This window comes from Suricata suricatta, chromosome 4 (assembly GCF_006229205.1).
Source record: "Suricata suricatta isolate VVHF042 chromosome 4, meerkat_22Aug2017_6uvM2_HiC, whole genome shotgun sequence".
NCBI lineage: Eukaryota > Metazoa > Chordata > Mammalia > Carnivora > Herpestidae > Suricata > Suricata suricatta.
This window is the reverse complement of record NC_043703.1, coordinates 134,899,853-134,923,577: the sequence shown is the minus strand read 5'-3', so window position 1 is coordinate 134,923,577 and position 23,725 is coordinate 134,899,853. Positions and strand designations below refer to the sequence as shown.

Here is a 23,725-nt window from a genome sequence, read left to right as displayed (position 1 = left end):
AGCTTTAGAGTGCTGCTTCTTCTTCCTTTTTAAGTGCACAAATATTCCTCTATATTTTTTTAATTTTTATTTTTTTAAGTAGGCCCCACACCCAACGTGGGGCTTGAACTCACACCCCCGAGATCAAGAGCTGCATGCTCTACTGATGGAACCAGCCAGGCGCCCCAAGTGCCCAACTATTCCTGCAGAGTGTCGCTGCGAGACCAGGAAAATAGGATATCTTGGTAAGAAAAGCCAAGGTTCGAGCCTGACGGCTGACCTAGCACAACCTAGTCCTGTTTATGACAATATGTTCAGCCCTTAAAAGTGAAAGGAAAATGAAATGAAATGTACTTCTTACATCTTCGAGAGACGTCATGGTGTGTTTCGTTTTCCACCAAGCCTAGCTACACTGTCTCCCCGAGTGACACCTGGCCTTGGCCCGTTAAAATGCATTTATCTCTGTGACAACATGAGCTTGGCAGAACATTGAGAACTGGAGGCTGAGAAAAGAAAATGCAGTCTTCCTGCCCACAGAAGAGCTTCTCAGACATCCGTGCTAACACAGCATTGCCGAAAGGGCTTGTATATGAATCAGCCACAAATGTTAAGTGGGCTGCTGAGGATTGCAGAGTTTAGGAGAATTTCTGATGAAGCAGCACGCAAGAGTTCTCTGGGTTATTGTGTGAGTGTGGCGCAGGCTGTAATTTGACTTGTCTGGGTCTTTTTGTTATCATGTGTTACGCTTCGCTAAAGCCCGTTGCAAGCTCTCTTTTCCCCTTGCTAACACGGTTTCCCCCCCCCTTCCCCCCATGAATGAGAATTGAGGCTTGTGGCAAGAATGCAAAGTATTCCTTCAGACTACAGACAGAAAGGGCTGAGAGGCAGTTGTGTTTTATTCACATCTGATTCCAGGAACATGATCCCAAGTCTCCTAATTTCCTAATCACGGATGCATTTCGGCGGTCACCACAGTCCATGTGGATCCCCTCTGAAGTACCTAGAAACCAAAGCAAAAGCAGGGTCAAGCCAAGAGGAGTATAAAGGCCATCAAGTAAAACACTTCCGGCTTCTAGCATCCTCCCCCTTCCTGGGCCCAATACTGCCTAGAGTTGACACATTTAGCAAAGAAGTACATAGGCTCCTATATTTTATCTGGCAATCCTATTAAGGCCTTTAGGAGCTCTATTTTAGTCGTATGCCATCAGCGCCTAATTGGGGGCGGGGCGCGGGGGTGGGGGGGGGTCCCAGGTAATCTGCATTAGAATAACGCAGGAAACCTGTGAAAAAGGCATATTCCTGAGTCTGGCCCTAGACTCACAGAAAAGAAAATTCCAGGGATGGGCCTGGAAATACACATTCTTGAAAAATCTCAGATGATTCTGAGGCACTCAGAAAGCATGACAGTTATGTAATGGTCTGCTTGTCTTTCCATCTCCCATGGGTACCTACTTATAACCTTTTTCTGCTTGTGGAAAAGAGATAATAAAGTGTAGTACGTGACATTTAGGGGGACCTTGATAAATACTCCCTTAATCCCTTTTTAAAGGAATCTTGGACTTCAGGAACAAAATGGCGGCAGGTCCTCAAGGTCCCTCCCCAGTCCCCCGAGGGAAAGAAAGTCAGAGGCTGCCGCTGATCGGCTCCATGTAACTACACCTGACCCTGCCCAGGCTGCTGCTCCAGACCCAAACCAGGAAAGCCTCTGGGCAGTGGCTCCAGCACAAACGTGTCCAGAGTTTCCACTGTAAGGGACAAACAGTGAATCTTCAGGGAGTGTGCAGAGACTCCTGCAATCATTTTACCCCTTCTCTAAATTACCTCTGTGTTCCTTTCTCCTCTAGATCAAAGAGTTAACTTAAAACCAGAATCTCCCCCCAGCATTCACCTGTCTCTAACTCTGCTCTCTGCATTTTCCAGCATTTTATCTGAAAGTCAGCCACCAACGTTACGAACTGCTAGCTCACTGCCTGTTGAGAACGGGGAACCAGAGAAGGAAATAGAATTCAGCCGATTCAGGATTTGGGTTTAGAAAAACTACGGGCCCCAAAAGGCAATTTCGCCTTCCAAAGACTACCACTCCCAACATGCAATGCAGCCAGAGTTAGCAAAGGAAAACCCCGTCTGGAAATTTTGCCTTCATGTCACCCTCAGGCAAAGGAAAGATTTAGAAAGTCGCCAGAGGGTATTTTTTTTTGCAGGAGTGGTCACCGCCCCCCCATCCTGGCAAGGAAGGGGAGGAGTCTGGGCCGTGTCCCGCCCCTTCTCCTGTAAACTTCGCCCGCTCCAGGTTTGGACGGTGGAGTTGGAAGGGCTGGGAGTAGCTGCACACCCCCCACGCTTTCCCCATGGTTTCGGTGACTAGAGCGGTGTTTGGAGACCTGCCCTCAGGGGCAGGGACAGTGGAGAAGTTCCAGCTGCAGTCAGACCTGCTGAAAGTGGACATCATCTCCTGGGGCTGCACCATTACAGCCTTGGAGGTCAAAGACAGGCAGGGCAGGGCGTCAGATGTGGTGCTCGGCTTTGCAGAGTTGGAAGGTGGGTTGAATTCTGCCCCGGGCTGCGGGCGGGCCCCGGGCCCCCAGCCCTCCCGCACACGCCCCCGATCCGGCTGTCGGTGGCCGGGATCCAGGGCAAGTACCCGAACTCGTCACCCTGGTCCCCGTCAGGAGTGCTTGCAGCCGGCGACCCGCTGCGTTTCCATCCTGTGCTCTGAAAAAGACACATGAATGGAAACAGCTATAGGACTTGGCCTCTGGTTGTCCTCTTGCCTTAATTAATTTAGAATAGTTGAGGGTCGGGGGCACCTGGGTGGCTCAGTCGGTTAAGTGTCAGACTTTGGCTCAGGTCATGATCTCGACGTTGGTGAGTTCACAGCTCAGAGCCTGCTTCGGATTCTGTGTCTTCCTCTCTTTCTCTGCCCCTCCCCCGCTCGCCCTCTGTCTCTCTCTAAAATAAATAAGCATTTAAAAAAAATAGTTGAGGGTAGGATAAAACCCCAGCAACGCTGGAGCGATCTTTGAACTGCCGGATATGTGAGGGCATGAGAAGGAAAAGCTGGCTAGAGGGGGTGTGGCTCCCAGATCTTGCCTTGTGTTCTTTCTGTGGGGCAATCTAAGACCTGCCTCTTCTACTTCCTGTCTCCTTCTCAGATTCTCCTTGAGCCCTAGTTCTCTGAGAAATGCGCCTGGACATGGCTTAGTGGGTGCGGACAGCTTAGCCACCAATCTGGTGTAACACAGCACCCAGCGCCCCCCTCCCCCGTCGTTTGCTCAGGAACCAACCAAGCAGAAGACCAACTCATGGTCTAGCAGGGAGGCCTCCCAAGTAGGATGAAGTTTTATGGGTTCCATGGCCAGTTAGGATCTTATATTAATCCATTCACAAACGGATCAATCAGTTATCTCATTCAGCCAGACAGACAAGGTCCTCACCCTCATGGAGTTTGCACTTAACTCGGGGGGGGGGGGGAGACATTAGCCAAATAATCGCATTAAAAAATCATTACAGTTGCAGTTTGATTTCAGCAATGAAAAGGGTCTGCAGTGGTATATCTTGGCACTACTATGTAGCTAGACAGATGAGGTCTGAAATAAAGTTAGCAAAAGGAAACTGCTTGAAAATTAGTACCCTTTGCTCAGTGGTAGGGACGTGGGCAAAATCGGTAGAGAGGAGGTTTGAGGTTTTCCTTTAGGTGTGTTATTCTGTCTGTTTGGTTCTTTAGATATGTAACATGGCTCATGGTTAGAAGTTAACAGAAAACTCTGAGTGTTGGTTTTCTTTGGTGGGGCTTCAGATCTGTCTTCAATCAAAGGGCAAGAGAGTTGACAAGTGACAAAAGAGTGTCCCTTAGAATGATTTTGCTGAGTCACCTCTCTCTGTTAGTACCATAACTATTTTCCAGGCTGACACAGAATCACAAAGAGATTACTTGGCTGGTGCAAAATTGCCCAGTGGAGTCAAAGAATTGGACATATGGCCTAGAATTCCAGAGCCACCAAAGCTTTGGAGATGTTGAGCTGTCAGCCTCTGCTTTTAGCGCCTCATTTCCATCTCTGCCTTATCACCGTTCCAGAGATAAGGCCCTCCCTCTGCACCTCTACACACACACATTCACAACTCTCACTCCTTACCAGTGTTAGTTCTGATATGAGGATCTCAAAATACAAAACGTCTTTGTGGAATTTTTATGAAATGTGTGCCATGACGCCGTGACAGCTGGGCCGCACCGGAGTCCTTTTTTTTTGTTAGTTACTATCTGGCACAATATTGGTTTCAGGAGTCAAATTCACCAATTCATCACTTACATGCAACACCCAGAGCTCATCACAATTTTCCTCCTAAGTACCCATCACTATCTAGCTCATACCCCACCTACCTCCCCTCTCTCAACCCTCAATTTGTTCTCTATTGTTAAGAGTCTCTTCCAGTTTGATTCCCTCTCTTCTCTTCTCCCCCTTCCCATCTGTCATCTGTTTTGTTTCTTAAATTCCACTTGAGAGAAACCATATGGTGTTTGTCTTTCTCTGACTTACAGCACTTAGCATAATACACTCTAGTTCCATCCATGTTGTTGCAAATGGCAAGATTTTATTTCTTTGTTGGCTGAGTAATATTCCATTGTGTATACAGACCACATCTTCATCCACTCATCAGATGGACATTTGGGCTTTCTCCATAGGTTGGCTGTTGTTGACAGTGCTGCTATAGACATTGGGGCGCATGTGCCCCTTCAAATCTGGATTTTTGGATCCTTTGGGTGACTACCTTATAGGGCAATAGCACCGGTGTCTTATTAGGCACAGAAGTGTTGGTTCTGTGAGGGCATTAATACAGTGGAGTTGTCTCTGTAAGTCTGTGACTCTCAGGGGGGTCTGGATGAAGAAAGTATTATCCCCAAATGTTCTTAAAAGGGAGGAAAAAAATCGATCTCCTCAGATTACAGTGATCTAGTATGTGCTTTATTTTTCCCTCCATGTTAGTAACATCTCTTGAGAATGTTAAATAGCATTTTCTTATTAGTATACATCACAGACTTCACAAAATGCCAAGTCGAATCAAAGCACCCAAAATATTCTAGGTGCTCATTCCTATGCTATAATTTAAATGATTGAATTATTTATTCTAGAAGGAAAGCAAGTTATTTTCAGAAGAGGAGAAGTTGGAAAAAGCCCTTAGACTATCAAGTAATACTTTCTAATACGTGCAGCCATCATCCTGGCTATTGGAAGAGGCCCCTTGTTCCCTTTTTGCACTCCTGTCTTTCAGGGGGTTTTTGGTAGATTCTTTCTACAAAGGTAGATACTGCTAAAGATAAAGAAGACATTATGTATGTCATAACAGGAAGCATACTTGTCCTGGTCAGAATAGTGTGAAATGGGACTCTGCTACTGTTTTGATCATTCTTGTGTGTTAAAACCCATGTTAAGAACTTGGCAACATTTGGGGGAGCCAACGTGGGGGAGCATGCGACTCTTGATCTTGAGGTTGTGAGTTAGGCGTAGAAATTATTTAAAAAAATAAAATTAAAAAATAACAAAAAGAAATTGGCAACAGTGATTGTCTTCAAGAGAGGACTCTGGTCACTGGGATGCAGGGATAAGAAGGAGACTTTATTTTCACTGTCTATTCTTTTCAAATATCTGAATATGTAAGTATTATATAAACAAACCTGAGGTGAATCATTTAAAGCTACAGGACATGACAGAATATTGGGTTATCTTGACATTACTATGCCCCCAAAATGTTTTGAGCCACAGGGAGGAGCTAAGCATGTATAATTCCATGAAACATGGTCCTTTTTAATTGCCAACTTAGATGTGACCTATCTCCAGTTTCCTAGATAGATTATATAAACTGCTTGGATCATGGCCATGACCGGAGGTCAGAATGGCTCAATTTCTCCCTGGGAAAATGAGATCTTTCTTCTGTAGAATTCTAAAGAGGCAAATCATACGATCTTTTCGTTACAGCCTGGAAAAGTCACTAATGCCTCCTATGAATTGTTCTGCCATTTTTTGTACCTAACATATTCAAAAATGCTTTTCCTCTTCGTGCCCCACCTACAGTCATTATCACTTCTTTTAAAATCTGTGATGAGACTATTTGCCAATAAGCTGCAGGTTTAAACAACCTACCCACACGGTCTGTGCTGCTCTCGCCCTGCATCTTCCCTCTGGTTACCACCAAACACCCGGCTATTACCGCCACGAGACTCATTATGGAAAAAATAGAAAAAATAGACCTAGTGCTTTTAGAAAACCCCAGCGCCTAGCAGGTGGAGGAAAAGGGACCGGTTCAGAGATTGCGGTCTAGTCTTGCAGATGCCCTTGTGGGAGTATTCGGGATTCCTGGTTTCAATCTCTGCTTTGTCCCTTAAAGTTATTTAACCTCCCAGACCTGTTTCTTCACCTTAACTAATGGATAATGAGGACTAAACGTGCTACTGGCTGTGATGGTGTCGGACCGTAGTGAGCAATCGATTGTTTTTATCTCCTTTCTTTCCCTGGTACCCAAATGTCTTCCTTCACACGACTTGAGCGTTTTACCTCACTTGGTTAATACTTCAGAAAAGGGCATCAAGATCCATGTGGACAGCCAGCAGCCATTTAAAATTATATAAAATATGGGGGACAATTAAAGTACTTGTCAATTAAAGTGATGTTTGTTTATCTCCGAAGACAGGTTGTAGAAGCTTAGATTGGAAATAGTAGGTACTTTTATTTCACACTTTTGGGGCACCCCAGCTGACGTGGGGGCAGTACGAGGTGGAGAGCATAGCTGGGGTCCGAGGGATGTTAGAGGAGCGGAAAGGTCCATAGCGCTGGTTAAGGATTTAGTAATATACTCTGGCCAGTCTGTTGCCCAGGAAAAGGGACAGACTTTTCCTCTACCCTTTATCCCACATCAGCAAATGAAAAAAAATCATCATTCATGGCTTGACCTAGAAACTTTGCCCTTTTTCATGGAAAACAGTATTTTCTGCATTTGAAAACAAGCTATTGAGTCATGTCCTATTCAGAATTCGGGGAATGTCACTTTTTGTAATTCTGATTTGATATAAAAGCTTAGTAACTCATGAAGATACTAATGTCTTCATAACAAATAACATGCATTTGTTCTGAGGGGCTTTTCAAAGACCTTGAGGGCCGTGGTTTCTGCTGTCCTGACGGATTAGTTGTTAAAAACTCTGTCTAAACCAAGGACTGGCGAGTGCTTCTTCCCTCCCTGGGCTATTGATTGTTGCCAGAAAGCCGTCTCTTCCGAGGGAATTCTTCAAGCCCAGGAACCAGCAGCTTTGCTGTTGAATTTGTCACTGTCTTCAGTGCCGAACATGTGGCTGGCAGAGTGGGGACTCTGTGTACATTTGTTGGATGGATTAGGGTAGGCATCAAAAGTAGATGCAGCCAAATAATATTTGAGCAAAAATTCTGCTTTTCTTCACAACTTTTAGCTCCGGAAAAGCAGAGGAATGATCCACATTATACCTCATCAAGGAAATACAAATTAAAACATTAGTGAGTCCCTATCAGAATGCCCAACATCCAGGACACTGACATCACCAAATGCTGGCGAGGATGTGGAGCAACAGGAACGCTCATTCGATGCTGGTGGGAATGCGAGATGGGACTGCCACTTTGGGAGACAGTTTGATTGCTTCATATGAAACTAAACATATTCTAACCCTATGATCAAGCGGTCATGCTTCTTGGTAGTTATTCAAAAGAGTTAAAAACTTTTGTCCACACAAAAACCTGCACACAGGTGTTTATCGCAGCTTTGTTCATAATTACCAAGACAAGCAACCAACTTTGGTAGGGGAAAGGACAAATAAACTGTGGTACATCGAGACAATGGAATATTACCCAGTGCTAAAAAGAAATGAGCCGTCATGCCATGAAAAGACAGGGAGGAACCTAAAATGCATACTACTCAGTGAAAGAAGCACATCTGAAAGGGCTACAAAGTACACAATACCAACTATGACATTCCGAAAAAGGCACATTTCTGGGGACAGAAAAAAGATCTGTGGTTGCCAGGGGCTGGGGGGATGGGTGGGATGAATAGGCAGAGCAGAGAAGATTTTTAGGGCAGTGAAAATACTCTGATATTATAATGATGGATACATATCATTATTCATTTGTCCAACCCACAGAGAGTGTGTAACACCAAGAGTGAACCTTCCTGTTGGACTGTGGACTTTGGGTTTGATCATGATATGTCAACATGGGATCATCAGTTATTAAAAATGTGTCTCTCTGATGTGGGGGGGGTGTTGATAAGGGGAAAGGCAATGCATGTGTTAGGATAGAGGGTATCTAGGAAATCTGTACCTTCTGCTTAGTTTTACTGTATAACTAAAACTGCTCTAAAAAATAAAATCTAAAAACGAAACAAGAGGCTCCTGGCTGGCTCAGTCGGTAGAGTGTGTGACTTGATTTCGTGGTTGTTTAAGTTCAACACCCATGTTAGGTGTAGAGATTACTTAAAAATTAACTCTTAAAAAAATAAAAATAAAACAACAGTAAATGAAGCAAAACCAAAAGAAGGTTGCTTGGCCCTTTGGAACTCCTTTGGTTACCCAGTGTAAAGTTTTAAGGCTGCAGCTTTGGAAAGAGAGGAGGGAGGAGAGGGAGAGGGATGCAGGTGGAGAGGTCAGTCTGGCCTATGCTAAGAGATGGTAGTAGGCGCAATTCACCAGAAAGCCCTGTGTTTTTCTAATGCTTAAGAACAAGAACTCGCAGGGTGCCTGGGCAGCTCAGTGGGTTAAGAGTCCAACTCTTGGTTACATTCTTTCTCCACGGATCTGCCTGTCACCTCTGTCACATCAGGTCTTCACAGGAACAGGACATGTCTGAGGTTGTCTGTTTTGTTCCATTGGTCTGTTTGTCTCTTTCTGGGCCAACGCCACACTGCCTTAACTTTGGAAGTCTTTGGATCTTCTAAGGCAAGTCACTCATCATGTTTTCTTCAAAAATTTATAACTATTTTGGCCCTTTGCTTTTTCACAGCAAGGTTAGAATCATATGTCTAGTTACACACACATACCCAAAAAACCCTGCCTTGGAGCACCTGGGTGACTCAGTCGGTGAAGTGTCCAACTTTCGGCTCAGGTCATGATCTCATGGTGTGTGAGTCTGAGCCCTACATCAGGCTCTGTGCTGACAACTCAGAACCTGGAGCCTGCTTCAGATTCTGTGTGTCTCTCTCTGCATCTCCCCTGCTCAGTCTCAGTCTCTGTCTCTGTCTCTCTCTCAAAGATAAATAAATATTTAAAAAGAGAGAACAAGAACTTAGCAGCCAGACTGTATGTTCAAATCCAGGTTCTTCTGATAACAATTTGTGTGTTTGGGACCAGTTACTTAAATTTTCTGTCCTCAGTTTCCCCATCTGTAAAATGAGGGTAATAATAGTGTCTACCTTGTAGAAGTATCCTGAAGATGAAACGAGTTAAATGTAGTTGGAAAGTGGCTGAGTCTGAGGAAGACTTGGTGTCAGCTGTTACAATAGTTCATGGGCAGGACTCTGAGCACCTGCAGGTTAACAAGGGCGTGAACCAGGAAAGACCTGGAAGAGCATGATTAATATTTCACCCAGGCCCCACCAGTTAAGTAATGGGAGCCTGTAACTGGGCAAAGGGTTCAGGATCAGAGAGCCTCTCCAGCCACGGTAGAAATAGTTCATAGGCTTGAATTCCAGTTTCTTCTATCAGCGCAGATGGGATGGATACAAAGTACCATAGGAAAGGGGAATAGACTTCCAAGGGTGTCTGAGTGGAAAATAAATGGGAGTTTTTTGGGTTTTTTTACACTTTAAAAAATGTTTTAATTTATTCATTTATTTAAGTAATCTCTATACCCAACATGGAGCTCAAACTCCTGGCCCCGAGACCAAGAGTCACACTCTCCCAGGACTGAGCCAGCCAGGCACCCCAACAAATGGTTTTGAGGCGTTAAATACATCTCATGTAGAATAATAATATGGACATGGTTATACAAAGAATTATTTATTCTTTACCTGAAATTCAGATTCAACTGGGTGTCCTGTATTTCCTTCGACAAACTCTATATATTTGTTTAATGTTCTTTAAAGGATAGTTTCATAAAATAATTGAATTATTAAAAATCAAAAAAGAGAAAGAAGAGTAAGATAGTTTTTTCTCAAGACTACACAAGAATATGATTAAGGAAATTGACTGGCATAGAAAAGAGCAGATTATAAAACAGCAGGTATATTAAGACTACATTTTTATAAAGAGAAGAAGAAAATCACATGCATCCATAAAAGATGTTACGTTAACATAGGAATGTTAACAGCGGTTCTTTCTAGTGATAAGATTAGGATAATTTAACTTTCTTTGTGCTTTGGGCGCCTGGGTGGCTCAGTTAAGCATCTGACTCTTGGTTTCAGCTCAGGTCATGGTCTCAGTTTGTGGGTTCCAGCCCCGTGTCAGGCTCTGCTGGCACATTGAGCCGTCTCAGGATTCTTTCTCTCTCCCTCTCTCTCTGCCCCACTCCTCCTCACACTCTCTCTCAAAATAAGTAAATAAATATTAAAAATTTTTTAAAAACTTCTTTTTACATTTATTTATTATTGAGAGACAGAGAGCATGAACAGGGTAGGAGCAGAAAGAGAAGGAAACACAGAATCTGAAGCAGGCTCCAGGCTCTGAGCAAGCTGTCAGCACAGAGCCCGATGCAGGGCCCAAACCTACGAACCACGAGATCATGACCTGAGCCAAAGTCAGCCTCCCAACCGACTGATCCACCCAGGCACCCCATAAACATTTAAAAATTTTAAATTTCTTTGTACTTTATAAAGTTCTTTCAAAATGCTTATAAGGAACATGCATTGCTTTTGGAGAGGGGAAAGGTCGTGTGTAAAGAACACCATTTTTCTGTGTTTCCTGAGGACTTGGATATGCTCAAGTTATTACTACTTTCAGGTTCTCTCAGAGGAAAGTTGGGAGGGGGGCGCACCTGGGTGGCTCAGTTGTTAAGCATCTGACCTCAGCTCAGGTCATGATCTCACGGTTCATGAGTTGGAGTCCCACATCGGGTGAGCACAAGTTCCACTTGGGGTAAGCCCTACTTTCTCTCTCTCTCTCTCTCTCTCTCTCTGCCCCTCCTAGGATTCTTTTTTTCCTCTCTGCCCCTTGCTTACTTGTGCTCTCTTGAAAGAAGGGAAGGAAGGAAGGAAGGAAGGAAGGAAGGAAGGAAGGAAGGAAGGGAGGGAGGGAGGGAGGAGGAAGTGGTGGGCCGTACTATGAGCCTCACCTTTGGTTTGAAGTTTTAAAAAACACTTTCACCTCATGCCCCCATCCCATGTCCCCACAGGGTACCTCCAAAAGCAGCCCTATTTTGGAGCAGTAGTTGGCAGGGTTGCCAACCGAATTGCCAAAGGAACCTTCACGGTGGACGGGAAGGAGTACAAGCTGGCCATTAACAATGGGCCCAACAGTCTGCATGGAGGAGTCAAGGGGTTTGATAAGGTGAGTCGGGAGCACTGGACACAGTCCCCACCGAGAGCACTTCACAAAGCTCCTTCAAACATACCTTCTGTTTGCCAGGCTCAACCCCCGGCCCTACAGCAAATATGTGATGCAGGAAAGACGCTGGTCCAGTGGTGGAGAGGAGCCGATGCACTGGCCCCGTTCCAGGACCCGTTCTGCAGCTCATCTGACTGTAATGGCCACAGGGGGCCCCGCGTGAAAGGGCAGAAGCCCTGGACCTGGGAAAGAGAGAGAAGGACCTCACAGCGTCTGGATCAGGAAGTCAGTTGACCTTAGGCACAACAGAAAAGTGGCTTAAACATAATACCGGCCACTTACTGTACAAGGCATTTTGCACCTATTATCTCCCATCCTTTCTAGAACCCTGTATGATCACCAAGTGAGAAATCTGAGGATATGAAAGGCCACATAACTCCTAAGTTGGACTGCCTGACCCGAAGCCCTCATTTCCACACTAACACTACTGGTGCCCTCCAAAGCTGCTGTGGGTGCCCCCAGTCCAACACACACCCCTGAAACTGTCGTTAAGCCCCTCCCCAGGCAGTGTGGTGCCACAACCAGGCCTGCCCTTCCACAGAAGTGCCTCGTGCCTCAAAATTACCTCAGGTTCTCCCCAGTTACCTCTTTGCACAGTGAGTCCCATTCCCTACGTGAATCCCTGGAAAAATAAGGTTGGGAAAGCAAACTGATCAAACACCTTCTCCCTGAGGTAGAAATGCCTGGCCTGCTTCTTAGCTGTGAGGGAGTCTGCGGGTTACCCCCAGTGACTCTAACTAGTCTAATTTCAGGGAGGTAGTTGTGGTAGCTAAATCTCCTTCAATGATATCACCCAGTTTATTTCCCAGAGAAGAGACAGAAAATACAGGAACGTGGATGGCAGGTAAAGATCACAGTTTCAGGGCGCCTGGGTGGCTTGGTCGGTTAAGTGTCCAGCTTCGGCTCGGGTCATGAGCTCACGGTTTGTGGGTTTGAGCCCTGCGTCGGGCTCTGTGCTGACAGCTAGCTCAGAGCCTGGAGCCTGCTTCGGATTCTGTATTTCCCTCTCTCTCTGACCCTCCCCTGCTCACGCTGTCTCTCTCTGTCTCTCAAAAATAAATTAAAAAACATTTAAAAAAAAAAATCACAGGGGCGCCTGGGTAGCTCAGTCGGTTAAGGCTCCGACTTCGGCTCAGGTCAGATCCCATGTTCCTGGGTTCAAGCCCTGCATCGGGCTCTGTGCTGACAGCTGGCTCAGAGCCTGGAGCCTGCTTCAGATTCTGTGTCTCCTTCTCTCTGTGCTTCTCCCCCTCTCATGCTCTGTATCAAAAATAAATAAAATATTAAAAAAAAAAGATCACAGTTTCTCCTTTTCTGCCTCTTACTGGCACCTGTCCCCTGGAAAGAAGTTGGTCACTGTCTTTCCTCTGTTTCACCAACTTCCTGTCTGTGGCCTAGAACCACACTGCCTCATCTGTTCCCCTTTCCTCCATGACTGAAGTACTCACACCAGGAAGGCATGATGGCAAGAGAGAGCCTCTGTCCTGCAATCCGGAATATGCCAGGTCCATGGCATATGGACTTCTTCCAGAGGAAGCTGGGCTCAGCTCTGTTCTAACAGGGATCTTCAGAGCACCTGTTCTAGCTTGTTCCTGTTCCTTCTATTCACTATAGTATTTTCTGTGGGATTGCCGAACACGTGTGCCCCATGAGAACATAGCGAGATCCTGAGTATATATCCTTGAGGGCACTATGCCTGCTGAGCCCCTTCGGTGAATCAGGAGCATGATGTGGTGGCGTTCCTGAGACTCCAGTAGAGTGAGGGAGCCAGACCCTTACCTACCTAGCTGTTTTAGACAACAAGCCCCATAATACGGATGTCAGCCGTGTGCCGTAGGACCTGGGTGTGGACAGATTAATGGCAAATGAGGAAGCAGGATTTGAACCACCCTGAAGAAAAAAATAGCATTTCATTTAGTAAGTAGATACTGGAGAGAGTGGCTGTGTTGACGCCGAAGCCCAGACTGGGGTAGGGAAGGACTTGGCACGTTATCGTGGGGACACGGAGAGCCTTTGAACGGTAAGCTTTCCTGCAGTGACATGAGCAGTATGAGGGGAACTTTGTTTCAAGTTGTATTTCATCTCAATCACTGAATGATCGATGGCTTATAGGTAGTCATTTTCTATTTATATCAACAGATTTTTTTTTTAAAGGTGAAATTTGAAGGGTGCCTGGATGGCTCAGTCAGTTGAGTGTCCAACTTGGCTCAGGTCACGATCTCATGGTTCATATGTTCGAGCCCCACCTAGGGCTCTCTGCTGTCAGCACAGAGTCTGCTTCGGAGCCTTAGTACTCCCCTCTCTCTGCCCCTCCCCCACTCATGCACATGCACTCTCGCTCTCTCTCTTTCAAAAATGAATAAACATTTAAAAGAAAAAAGATGAAATTTGAATAACCTAACAGGATTAGAAATGGCATATAAGTAGGCCTAAAAGTGCAAACATGGAAATTTTCAGAAAATGTGGAAACTGCAGGGTCTGAGATGTTCTCCCATGAATAGGAATTTTACTTTCCACAGAATTACACTCATCTGGTAATATTGGTTTCCATGAAAAAACTTTCCACTGCATTCTTTTTCTGAAGGACAAAAACTAGGTAGCAAGTTAAGAACATGTTATTTCAAATATTTTATTCCTAAAATTTTCCATTTGGGGGATTCTTTTTTCTTTTTTGAATCATGCATATAGCCAGATTATATTTTAAGTGCCTTGAAAGTTCAGCATTTCTGGGAGATAACTAGGGTGTAAAATTAATTTTTTACTAAGGTCAGTGAATTTGTTTCAGATGCCAGCTGCTCTCACCGTAGGTGCAGGCAGAGACCTCCGCCCCTGCTGGGCTCCCCTTCCTGGTGAATGTGGGCTCACTCACCGTCAGTGAGAGATGCTGGCCACGCCAGGAGCCGGCAGGCAGAGCCGTTCCTGTGGCCCACAGAAATTATGATCTTTCAGGCCTATTTGGAATGACAGTGTGTGGCCTCAACCCTGCTGTTAACAAAAGGAAATTCAAACAAAATACTTGCTGAAACGAAGATGTGGAGAGTGTAGACTGCCAGGCCTGAGTTTGAGTCCTAGTTATGTTGCTAATTACATGTATGACTTTAAACAAGGTTCCCCCCCCACACACACACCCCTCTAAACAATTGGCATGAAGTATGAAAGGGTTCTACTCAACTCCCCTGGCATGTGGGAGGTAGGAGTGGACAAGGTAATGCCGCTGAACTCAATTTGCTCATCTGTGAAATGGGGTCATAGTCTTAGTTGGAGCCATTTGATATTTGCCAATGTTCAACTGTTTTGACAAAGACAGTCATTTCGTTTGGTTCCAACAAATCCTTACCTTACAAAATGATTGATGTAGGGGCGCCTGGGTGATTCAGTCAGTTGAGCATCCAACTCTGGGTTTTGGCTCAGGTCATGATCTTGTGATTCGTGAGTTCAAGCCCCACACTGCCAGGGTGGAATTCCCTGTAAATAAATAAACTTTAAAACAAATAAACTTTAAAAACAAAATAAAATTATTTATGTGAGCACCAGGTCAGTGGCTGGTGAGCATTGAACAAAGATCTCACATCAGCAAAAAGCCTTGTGACTAGTGACCCCAGGGCTCCACACAGGGACTGGGGGTCCCTGCACACTGTGTCCTCTGATAATAGAGAATAAGGAAACAAGCTCAGGATCAGACCACTGAGTTCAAATCCACTGTCTTCCTATCTGGAAGATGCTAGGAAAAGCAGGATATTCTTTCTGAGTCGCAGCTTGCTCATCTTTTTTTTTTTTTTAAACGTTTCTTTATGAGAGAGAGAGTGTGAGAGTTGGAGAGGGACAGAGAGAGAGAGAGAGAGAGAGAGAGAGAGAATCTGAAACAGGCTCCAGGCTCTGAGCTGTCACTAGAGCCCTATGTGGGGCTTGAACTCATAAACTGTGAGATCACAACCTGAGATGAAGTCGGAGGCTTAACCTTCTGAGCCATCCAGATGCCCCCAGCTCTCTCATCTCTAAATGAGGATAATGGTGCCAACCCTAAGTCAGCTCTGAGACAGTGAAGTTTCTGGCAAAATGTCTTGGCTCATCCTGGGCACCCCGTAAATCCTGGTTGTCCCTCCTCCATAAGGTAATCTTGAGGCCTCTAGGGCAAAGGAGAGAGAAACCACTGTGTGAATCCCAGATTCCTATTTCCAAAAGCAAAAAGCTCCTAGAAAACTTTTATTCATATTTTTCTTTTTTTTTTATTTTTGATGTTTATTTATTTTTGAGAGAGAGAGAGAGAGTGAAAGCAGGGGACGGGCAGGGAGAGAGGGAGACACAGAATCTGAAGCAGGCTCCAGGCTCTGAACCATCAGCACAGAGCCCGACACAGGGCTCGAACCTATGAACCGTGAGATCATGACCTGAGCTGAAGTTGGACACTTAACTAAATGAGCCACCCAGGTGCCCCTTCTTCATATTTTTCTTGTCACGCTTAGAACCATATTTTCTAGTAAAAAAACCACTTCAAGACCATTTTTTCAAGCCCTTTGTGGCAGGGATGGATGCCCACCATCACACAGTGGGCTAGAAACAGACCTTGTCCCCAAATCAGGACTCCTGACTTGTGGGTAAGACTCTTTCTAATAGAACAAGTGTCTTCTTATTTGGAACTCTGCCCAGGGAATATAGAGAATCTTGGAGCATTTTTTAAATATAAATTTTCTTTCTTAAAAATAAATTTTAAGTGTTTATTTATTTTTGAGAGAAAGAGAAACAGAGCATGGGCAGGGGACGGGCAGAGAGGGAGAGGCAGAGAGAGAGGGAGACACAGGATCCGAAGTAGGCTCCAGGCTCAGCGTTGTCAGCACAGGGCCCAATGTGGGGCTTGAACTCACCATCTATGAAATCATAACCTGAGCTGAAGTTGGACCCTTACCCAACTGAGTCACCCAGGTACCCCTTTTTTTATAAATATTCATAAACAGTACTTCCCTGGGAGAGAAGGGCTGACTTATTAAGGTCATTTTTTAATCCTACGAGTAGATCCTGCTGTATGACATTTATCAGAATGGGGCATCAAGATAAAAACAACCTTTTAAAGAAGGATAAGAAGAAAATATTGTAGGCACATACCTATAAATTTAAGGAGAAAAAGTATGGGGAAGGAGGGTAGGTAAAGAGAGAGAGAAAAATTTGTTTTCTCAAAATCTACTTTTTTGTATAAAACAAAATTTTGGAACAATTAAAATCCAAGCTATTATTCCGACATCTTAAAGATCATGTAACCATTTCTCTTCCTAGAATTCACTGTCTCTAAATATTGAAATGTGGCATTGAGCTTGAGATTGCAGTGACTCAGCAGCTTTGAAATCACTTTTTTCTAGGTCGTCTGGACCCCTCAGGTGCTGTCAAATGGCGTCCAGTTCTCGCGGGTCAGTCCAGATGGTGAGGAAGGTTACCCTGGAGAGTTGAAAGTCTGGGTGACGTACACGTTGGATGGTGGGGAGCTTACGGTCAACTACCGAGCACAGGCCAGTCGGACCACTCCGGTCAATCTGACCAATCATTCTTATTTCAACCTGGCAGGCCAGGTAAGAGAACTTACACCCGCTCTCCTTCTGCAGAATAAAATGTAACTTGCCTCTTCTCTCCTGCTACGCGCTTTGTGGAACCACCTGGGAAGTCGCTGGATAGACCAACCCAGAATGGACTTAGTCTGGCAATGGGGTCACCCTGGTGATGAGGAAAAGTGCTTAGCAAAGCAGCTGGCTCACAGTAGGTGCTCAGTAAATGGAAGTTATAGAGAAAGATGAATGAGCATATTGTATTACCAAGAGAATCATCTCTTTCCCACATGTTCAGACAAGTGACCGCCTGTTTCAAGAACTCCCTCTCATCTAACATGAACTTATGTTTGATTCCTCATTCCACGCCTATTCCCCCAAAATTACTTCCAGTTAAGGCACTTTCCACCCTTAGGATATTAGAAGTGTGCCTGGCTCAGCCCCTCTAGGGAAGCCACCAACGTGTGTGTGTCTCCGCGCAGTACAGGCCCCCTAAGAGGGGTGTAGACATACTCTCCCTCTAGACTACTTTACTTCCAGCTAATGGTAATAGTTTAGCTTGTTGAGGAGGCTGTCACATGAGGCAGAGTAAAAAGTTGAGCTAAACTCTGTAGACTATATCTATTACTTTCTGTTCATCTGAAAAACTCGTTGTCCCCTGTACTTGAATCACTTTGGCATGGTTTCCCAGCACAAGATGATGTTCACAGCCAACTAGTAATATCTTGCGTTTTTACACTCTTTTAGGAGTCTGCTGACAATGTGCTGATTTTTTTTCCCTAGGATCTTTTCAAATAGCACGAATTAATTGGTTCTTATGTAATTTCCAAAGTTCTCCCTTTAAAAATAAAGAGGATTAGAAACTTGTCTATCCCTTATCCTCAGAAACTTCTGCCATGTTCCTTAAGATCAAAACAAAACCTGGTGCGCCTGGGTGGCTCAGTCAGTTAAGCGTCCAACTTTGACTCGGGTCATGATCTCACGGTTTGTGAGTTCAAGCTCCACATCGGGCTCTGTGCTGGTAGCTCAGAGCCTGGAGCCTGCTTCAGATTCTGTGTCTCCCTCTCTGCCCCTCCCTGGCTTGCACTATCTCTTTCTCAAAAACTAAATAAACATTAAAAAAAACCACTAAACATTAAAAAAATTAAAAAACCACCACCACCAAAGCAACCAAACATAAGAGGCCCTGGAATAATGTGCATAGTGACCCCACTTTCTTTTTTAAGCAGGCCAATTTGGGGCTTGAACTCATGACCCTAAGATCAAGACCTGACCTGAGATCAAGCGTCAGACATTTAACCAACTGAGCCATCCAGGCGCCGCTCAAACATCCTACTCTTTATAATGAGCTCACAAGACAGCTGACAGAAATAGAATAAAATCTTAGTAGGTTCGTATAGGTAGTAGATAATGGTGATTTTTTTTTACTGTTTTCCACATTTCCGTATACGGAGGACATCCTATTCTGTAATGGGTCAGAGGTGGCCTAAAGAAATAGATCCAGGGATAGAAAATATATTATGCATGAAGTATTACACCTGCCAATGTATTCCAATCAAGGAGACAAATGGGAACAAAACATTCACTGAAGATTTTGCTGTCACCTGTTAGGAGGACTCTCACAGAGCACAGACCCCACCCAGAAAGGTGGTCAATGTTAACCCCCTTCTGTATACTGGCTTAGTGAGTGCAGCTCAAACCCACAGCCACTAGCTTCCGGGTTGAGGTAGGAGGGGTCCATTAGCCTTTTGGGGAGCACTCTAACAAGAGTGGGTGGTGGTTCATGAGGCCTGGGGTCAAAGGGCCTCTGCAACTTCAGAACATCTTTTACCCTACCCAGGAAAGCATTTTTGAATATTTATTTATTTATTTTTGAGGGAGAGTAAGAGAGCGAGCACAGGATGGAAGGAACAGAGAGAGAGGGAGACACAGAATCTAATGTTTTGGGGTTTTTTTTTTTTTATTTATTTTTGAGAGACAGAGAGAGACAGCATGAGCAGGGAAGGGTCAGAGAGAGAGGGAGACACAGAATCCGAAGCAGGCTCCAGGCTCTGAGCTGTCAGCACAGAGCTCGACGCAGGGCTCGAACCCATGAACCGTGAGATCATGACCTGAGCCGAAGCCGGATGCCTACTGACTGAGCCACCCAGGCGCCCCAGGAGACACAGAATCTAAAGCAGACTCTAGGTTCAGAGCTGCCAGCTCAAACTCATGAACCGGGGGATCATGACCTGAACCAAAGTCAGAAGCTCAGCTGATCAGAGCCCCCCAAGCGCCCCAGTGCTACTGTATGTCTTAAACCCTCCCAAGGGAAATAGCTCAAAACTTGATCGTTTAAAATGGTCAGTTCAGGGGCACCCAGGTGGCTCCATCAGTTGAGCATCCAGCTTCAGCTCAGGTCATGATCTTGTGGTTAGCGGGTTCAAGCCCCGTGTCAGGCTCTGTGCTGACAGATAGCTCAGAGCCTGGAGCCTACATCAGATTCTGTGTCTCCCTCTTTCTCTGACCCTCCCCTGCTCAAGCCGTCTCTCTCTCTCTCTCTCTCAAAAATAAATAAAACATTTAAAAAGTTTTTTAAATTAAAAAATAAAAAAATAAAATGGTCAGTTCAATTTATACATTTTCTTTTTGTTTGTTTGTTGTTTTATAAGCAGTATGTTTGTGCTCCTTGGGGCCAAATTTTGACCCATCACTTTTAAGTTTGAGTGTTGGAGGCCTAGAGGGAGGAGAGAACTGGTTCTCAGAGTGGAAAAGGTATACAGGTTGCAGGTTAGTTGGGCTTTTGTTGTCGCTGTGCCTAATCTAACCCCAAACTGGGCAAACATGTTTGTTTGTTTTTAATTGAAACTTTACCCAGAGAGCTATGAAAGCAGCCTCGGGGAATTTGAGATGGAAATCCCTAGTGCTGGCTCCACTCTAACTGGGTAGGTATGTCAGCGAGGACCTGGGTTCTTCCGCCTTTCCATTCTGCTGCTTCAGTTTTGGCTTTTGTCTTCAGGCTCATCTTCTAATGGTCACAAGATGGCTGCCACAGCCCCAGGAATCACCACTTCATAGAGTCATACTCAGAGACAAAAAAGGACCTATTTCCTTCTTCATATCTCTGATGTTCCATGTTTAAAGAATAAACAAAACTTTCCCCAGAAGCTCCCCAGCAGACTTACCCTCACATTTCATGGGCCAGAAGGGTGTTCCGTGCCCCACCTAACCTAATCACCAGCAAGGGAATCAGGCCGCCATGATTGGCGTATGCCAATCAATGTTCACCCCGTGGGCTTGGGGAGGGAGCCCTTTCCCTGAGTATGCGGCCTAGCATGGGATGAATCTACAGGCGGGGTTCTGCCAGAGAAAAAGGAGAGCGTCCGTAAAGGACTTGTTATGGCTTTTGGGTACTATGATATTGTCCCTGATAGCCTGCTGGTGGTGATGACAGCTGAATTAAGGCAGTGGTAGGCAATGCACGAAAAAGAAAAAGAAACAACCCTTCAGCCCATAATGAGCTCTATAAATGGTTAATGTTCTGAACTAGAGCAGCTGAGCAAAGTTGACCGAAACAAACACTCAAGATCTGTTGGTGGATCAGCGTTTCTGGCCAGGTTTTCATCAGCCTAGAAAGGAAATGAATCCAGCAGTAATATTCCATTGAAGTGGATCATTGCATTATTCCAGGTCAGAAGAACCATAAAATGCAGCATGCTTCCCTTTAATAAAGGAATGTAGGTGCCGCTTTGTGACCCAGTGCCCCTTAAGAGAGTGGCTAATACATGTTCCTTTCCATCTCCCCCAGGTTTCTTCCTGACCTCCTAGACTTGGCAATTTATTTGGTGTGTGATGGAATCATTTGCTTCCTCCCCTAGTGCTAAAAATCACACAAAAAGAGGAAATTCCTAAGCAGCTTTATTCATCATCATAAAAAGCTGGAAACAAGCAAAAGTCTATCCACAGGAGAATGGATAAGCAGACTGTGATACAACCGTACAATGGGATATTACTCAGCCTTCGCCTGAGCCCTGAGCAGATAGAGCCGAGGAAACAGCCCCCAGTCTTCCCTCCTCTCCGCTCCCCTCAGGCCCAGAGGCCTCTTTGGAGCTGGCAGTACCACGGAGGCCTGAGGGGATGGGAGGAGGGGAAGCCAAGCAAGAGAGGGACCCGCTCTGGTCTAGAGCTGCTCTAGGGCGTGGTCAGACCCTTCCCATTCTGGACCCGCCTTCTCAGGTCAGAACAAGGACCAAACAAGTGGCTCAGGGAGAGAGAGTGGGCAGAGGCCTGGCCTTGTCTCCTCTCCCCGTGCCCCCACCGTCCACTCCTACCCCTGCCCACAGGTACCCACAGGAGAACGCAGGACCATGGCAGCCCCTCAGAAACAGTCTCCTTGGAGTGTAATTAAGGCGATACCTGGCATGTTTAGACATAGATTCTTATGGTCTCTACAATCCTGGCATTTCTCCTTAGGAGAACTCCATTTGATTGTGAGGCCTGAGTCCTTCTTTTTCTTTTCTTTTTTTTTTTTTTAATGTTTATTTATTTTTGAGAGAGAGAGAGAGGAGACACAGCATCCAAAGCAGGCTCCAGGCTCTGAGCCATTCATCACAGGGCCCCACGCAGGGCTCAAACCCACGAACCATGAGATCATGACCTGAGCCGAAGTCGGCTGCTTAACCGACTGAGCCACCCAGGTGCCCCTGTGGGGGCCTGAGTCTTTCTGATTAGAGGATCCATTTCAGTTAACCTGCAGGGCTCCACCTCCCTCTCCTTGCTTCTCAGGAACCCAGCAGAGCTTCTGGTGTAACTTAGCTTGGGGTTTCTCAGCCCAAGCATATGGACATGTTGGGTTAGATAACTTCTTTAGTGCAGGGATGGGCATTGTAGGGTATTTAGCAGAATTCCTGGCCTCTTGCCACTAGATGCCAGGAGCATTACCACCCCCAATCATGACAGTCAGAAATGGCTCCAGACATTGTCAGATTCTGCCCTATGACAAAATCATCCCCAGTTGAGAACCACTAGGCTAGCTTATTTTTGAGCATTCACTTAGCAAAAGCCCTTCTCTGGTTCTCCTTCCATGTCCTCTGCTATAAAGCTTAAAAATTTACTCCTGTTAAAATAGAATTCTTTTTATCAGAAACATATATGTGTATTTTCCAATTTGAAAGCAGCACAACATGGCTAAACAACTAAACTGATCTTCACAAGAACCCTGGAAAAGGTAGAGGCCTCACTGGCCCAATTTTACCCTGAAGGAAAAGAGATTCTAGAAGCGCCTGGGTGGCTCAGTCAGTTAAACATCGGCTCTTGACTCTGGCTCAGGTCATGATCTCATAGTTCTTTAAGTTGGAGCCCCACATTGAGCTCTACGCTGACAGTGTAGAGTCTGCTTGGGATTCTTTCTCTCTCTCTCTCTCTCTCTCTCTCTCTGTTCCTCCCTTGGTTGTGCTCTAGGAAAAAGGAAGGGAGGGATGGAGGGAGGAAAGAAAAGAAAAAAAGAAAGACAGGTAAGAAAGAAAGGAAGGAAGGAAGGAAGGAAGGAAGGAAGGCAGGAAGGAAGGAAGGGAGAGAGAAAGAAGAAAGAACGAACGAAAGAGAGAGAGAAAGAAAGAAGAGAAAGAAAGAAAGAAAGAAAGAAAGAAAGAAAGAAAGGGAAAGGAAAGGAAGGAAGGAAGGATAGAAGAAAGAAACAAAGAAAGATTCTACCTGGGACCATTCAATGAGAGCCAGAGCTAGACCACAGGTCAACTGACTTCCGACCCTCCATCTTTGACCCCTCTGGGGAGGGCAGGCTGGATCTTTAATGAAAGAGATGGGCAAGCTCTCAAAAGCAGGAACTCCAGTTCTGACTCCCAGGCTTCTGTCATGTGGTGGAGAGTGGGTCCTCCGGGTGGGAGCTGGGCCAGAGAAGGGTGACACCTCTAGCCAGCCTGGAGGCGATACCGTGGCCACCCAGTACTTGTGTGTTCCAGGCCCACAACTCTTGCTCTTCTGTTCGCCTGTCATGTGAGGAGAGTGGGAGAAACCCCTCTGCTGAGAAGCCGAAGTCCAAAAGTCTTTCGAGTCTTTCAAACCAGTGGCATCTCTCTGACTTTTCATGTTCATAGTTCCATTTAGAAGAGAAGATGCATGCCGGGGTCACCCTTGAAAACTTCTTCCAAATGTCTCAGTTGCTATGTTGAGGACCTATCTGCCGATGCTTAAATGAACATATTAATGATCACCATAGGTCAAATGGGATTTCTAACATTCTTGTCAATGCCTGAAAACATTTCTGCCAGAGAAGTTAAAAAGCAAAAATATCGGCGCACCTGGGTGGCTCAGTTGGTGGAGCGAGTGACTCTTGATTTTGGGTCAGGTTATGATCCCAGGATTGTGGGATTGAGCCCCGCGTTGGCCTCCCTCTGCTCTGAGGGTGGAGTCTGCTTAAGATTGTCTTTTGCTTGCTCTCTGCCCAAACCCTGCTTGTGCTCACACTCTCACTGTCTCTCTCTCCTAAAAAAAAAAAAAAAAACTAAAATAAGACTAAGTATTAAATCTTTTCTTTCTCTACCCTTCTTTCCCAGGGTTCCCCAAACATCTATGACCATGAAGTCACTATAGAAGCTGATGCCTTTTTGCCTGTGGATGAAACCCTGATTCCTACAGGTTGGTGACTTTAAACTTCTTTATGGGAACGCAG

At 45.4% G+C, this 23,725-nt stretch overlaps 1 protein-coding gene across 5 annotated transcripts in view; it reads left to right on the top strand.

The window, feature by feature from the left end:
* The first annotated feature begins 2,215 nt into the window (after nucleotides 1–2,215).
* GALM (galactose mutarotase) overlaps nucleotides 2,216–23,725 on the top strand; it is a 55,910-nt gene continuing 34,400 nt past the window's right edge. For 2 of the 5 annotated variants that reach the window (XM_029937917.1, XM_029937918.1), the window contains exons 1-5: nucleotides 2,216–2,517; nucleotides 11,316–11,470; nucleotides 11,549–11,752; nucleotides 16,879–17,085; nucleotides 23,610–23,691. In XM_029937917.1, coding sequence (XP_029793777.1) covers nucleotides 2,328–2,517; nucleotides 11,316–11,470; nucleotides 11,549–11,752; nucleotides 16,879–17,085; nucleotides 23,610–23,691 — 838 coding nt within the window. In that variant the 5' untranslated portion in view covers nucleotides 2,216–2,327. The remainder of the gene's footprint in view (nucleotides 2,518–11,315; nucleotides 11,471–11,548; nucleotides 11,753–16,878; nucleotides 17,086–23,609; nucleotides 23,692–23,725) is intronic. The other 3 variants (XM_029937916.1, XM_029937914.1, XM_029937915.1) reach the window with 3 other exon arrangements.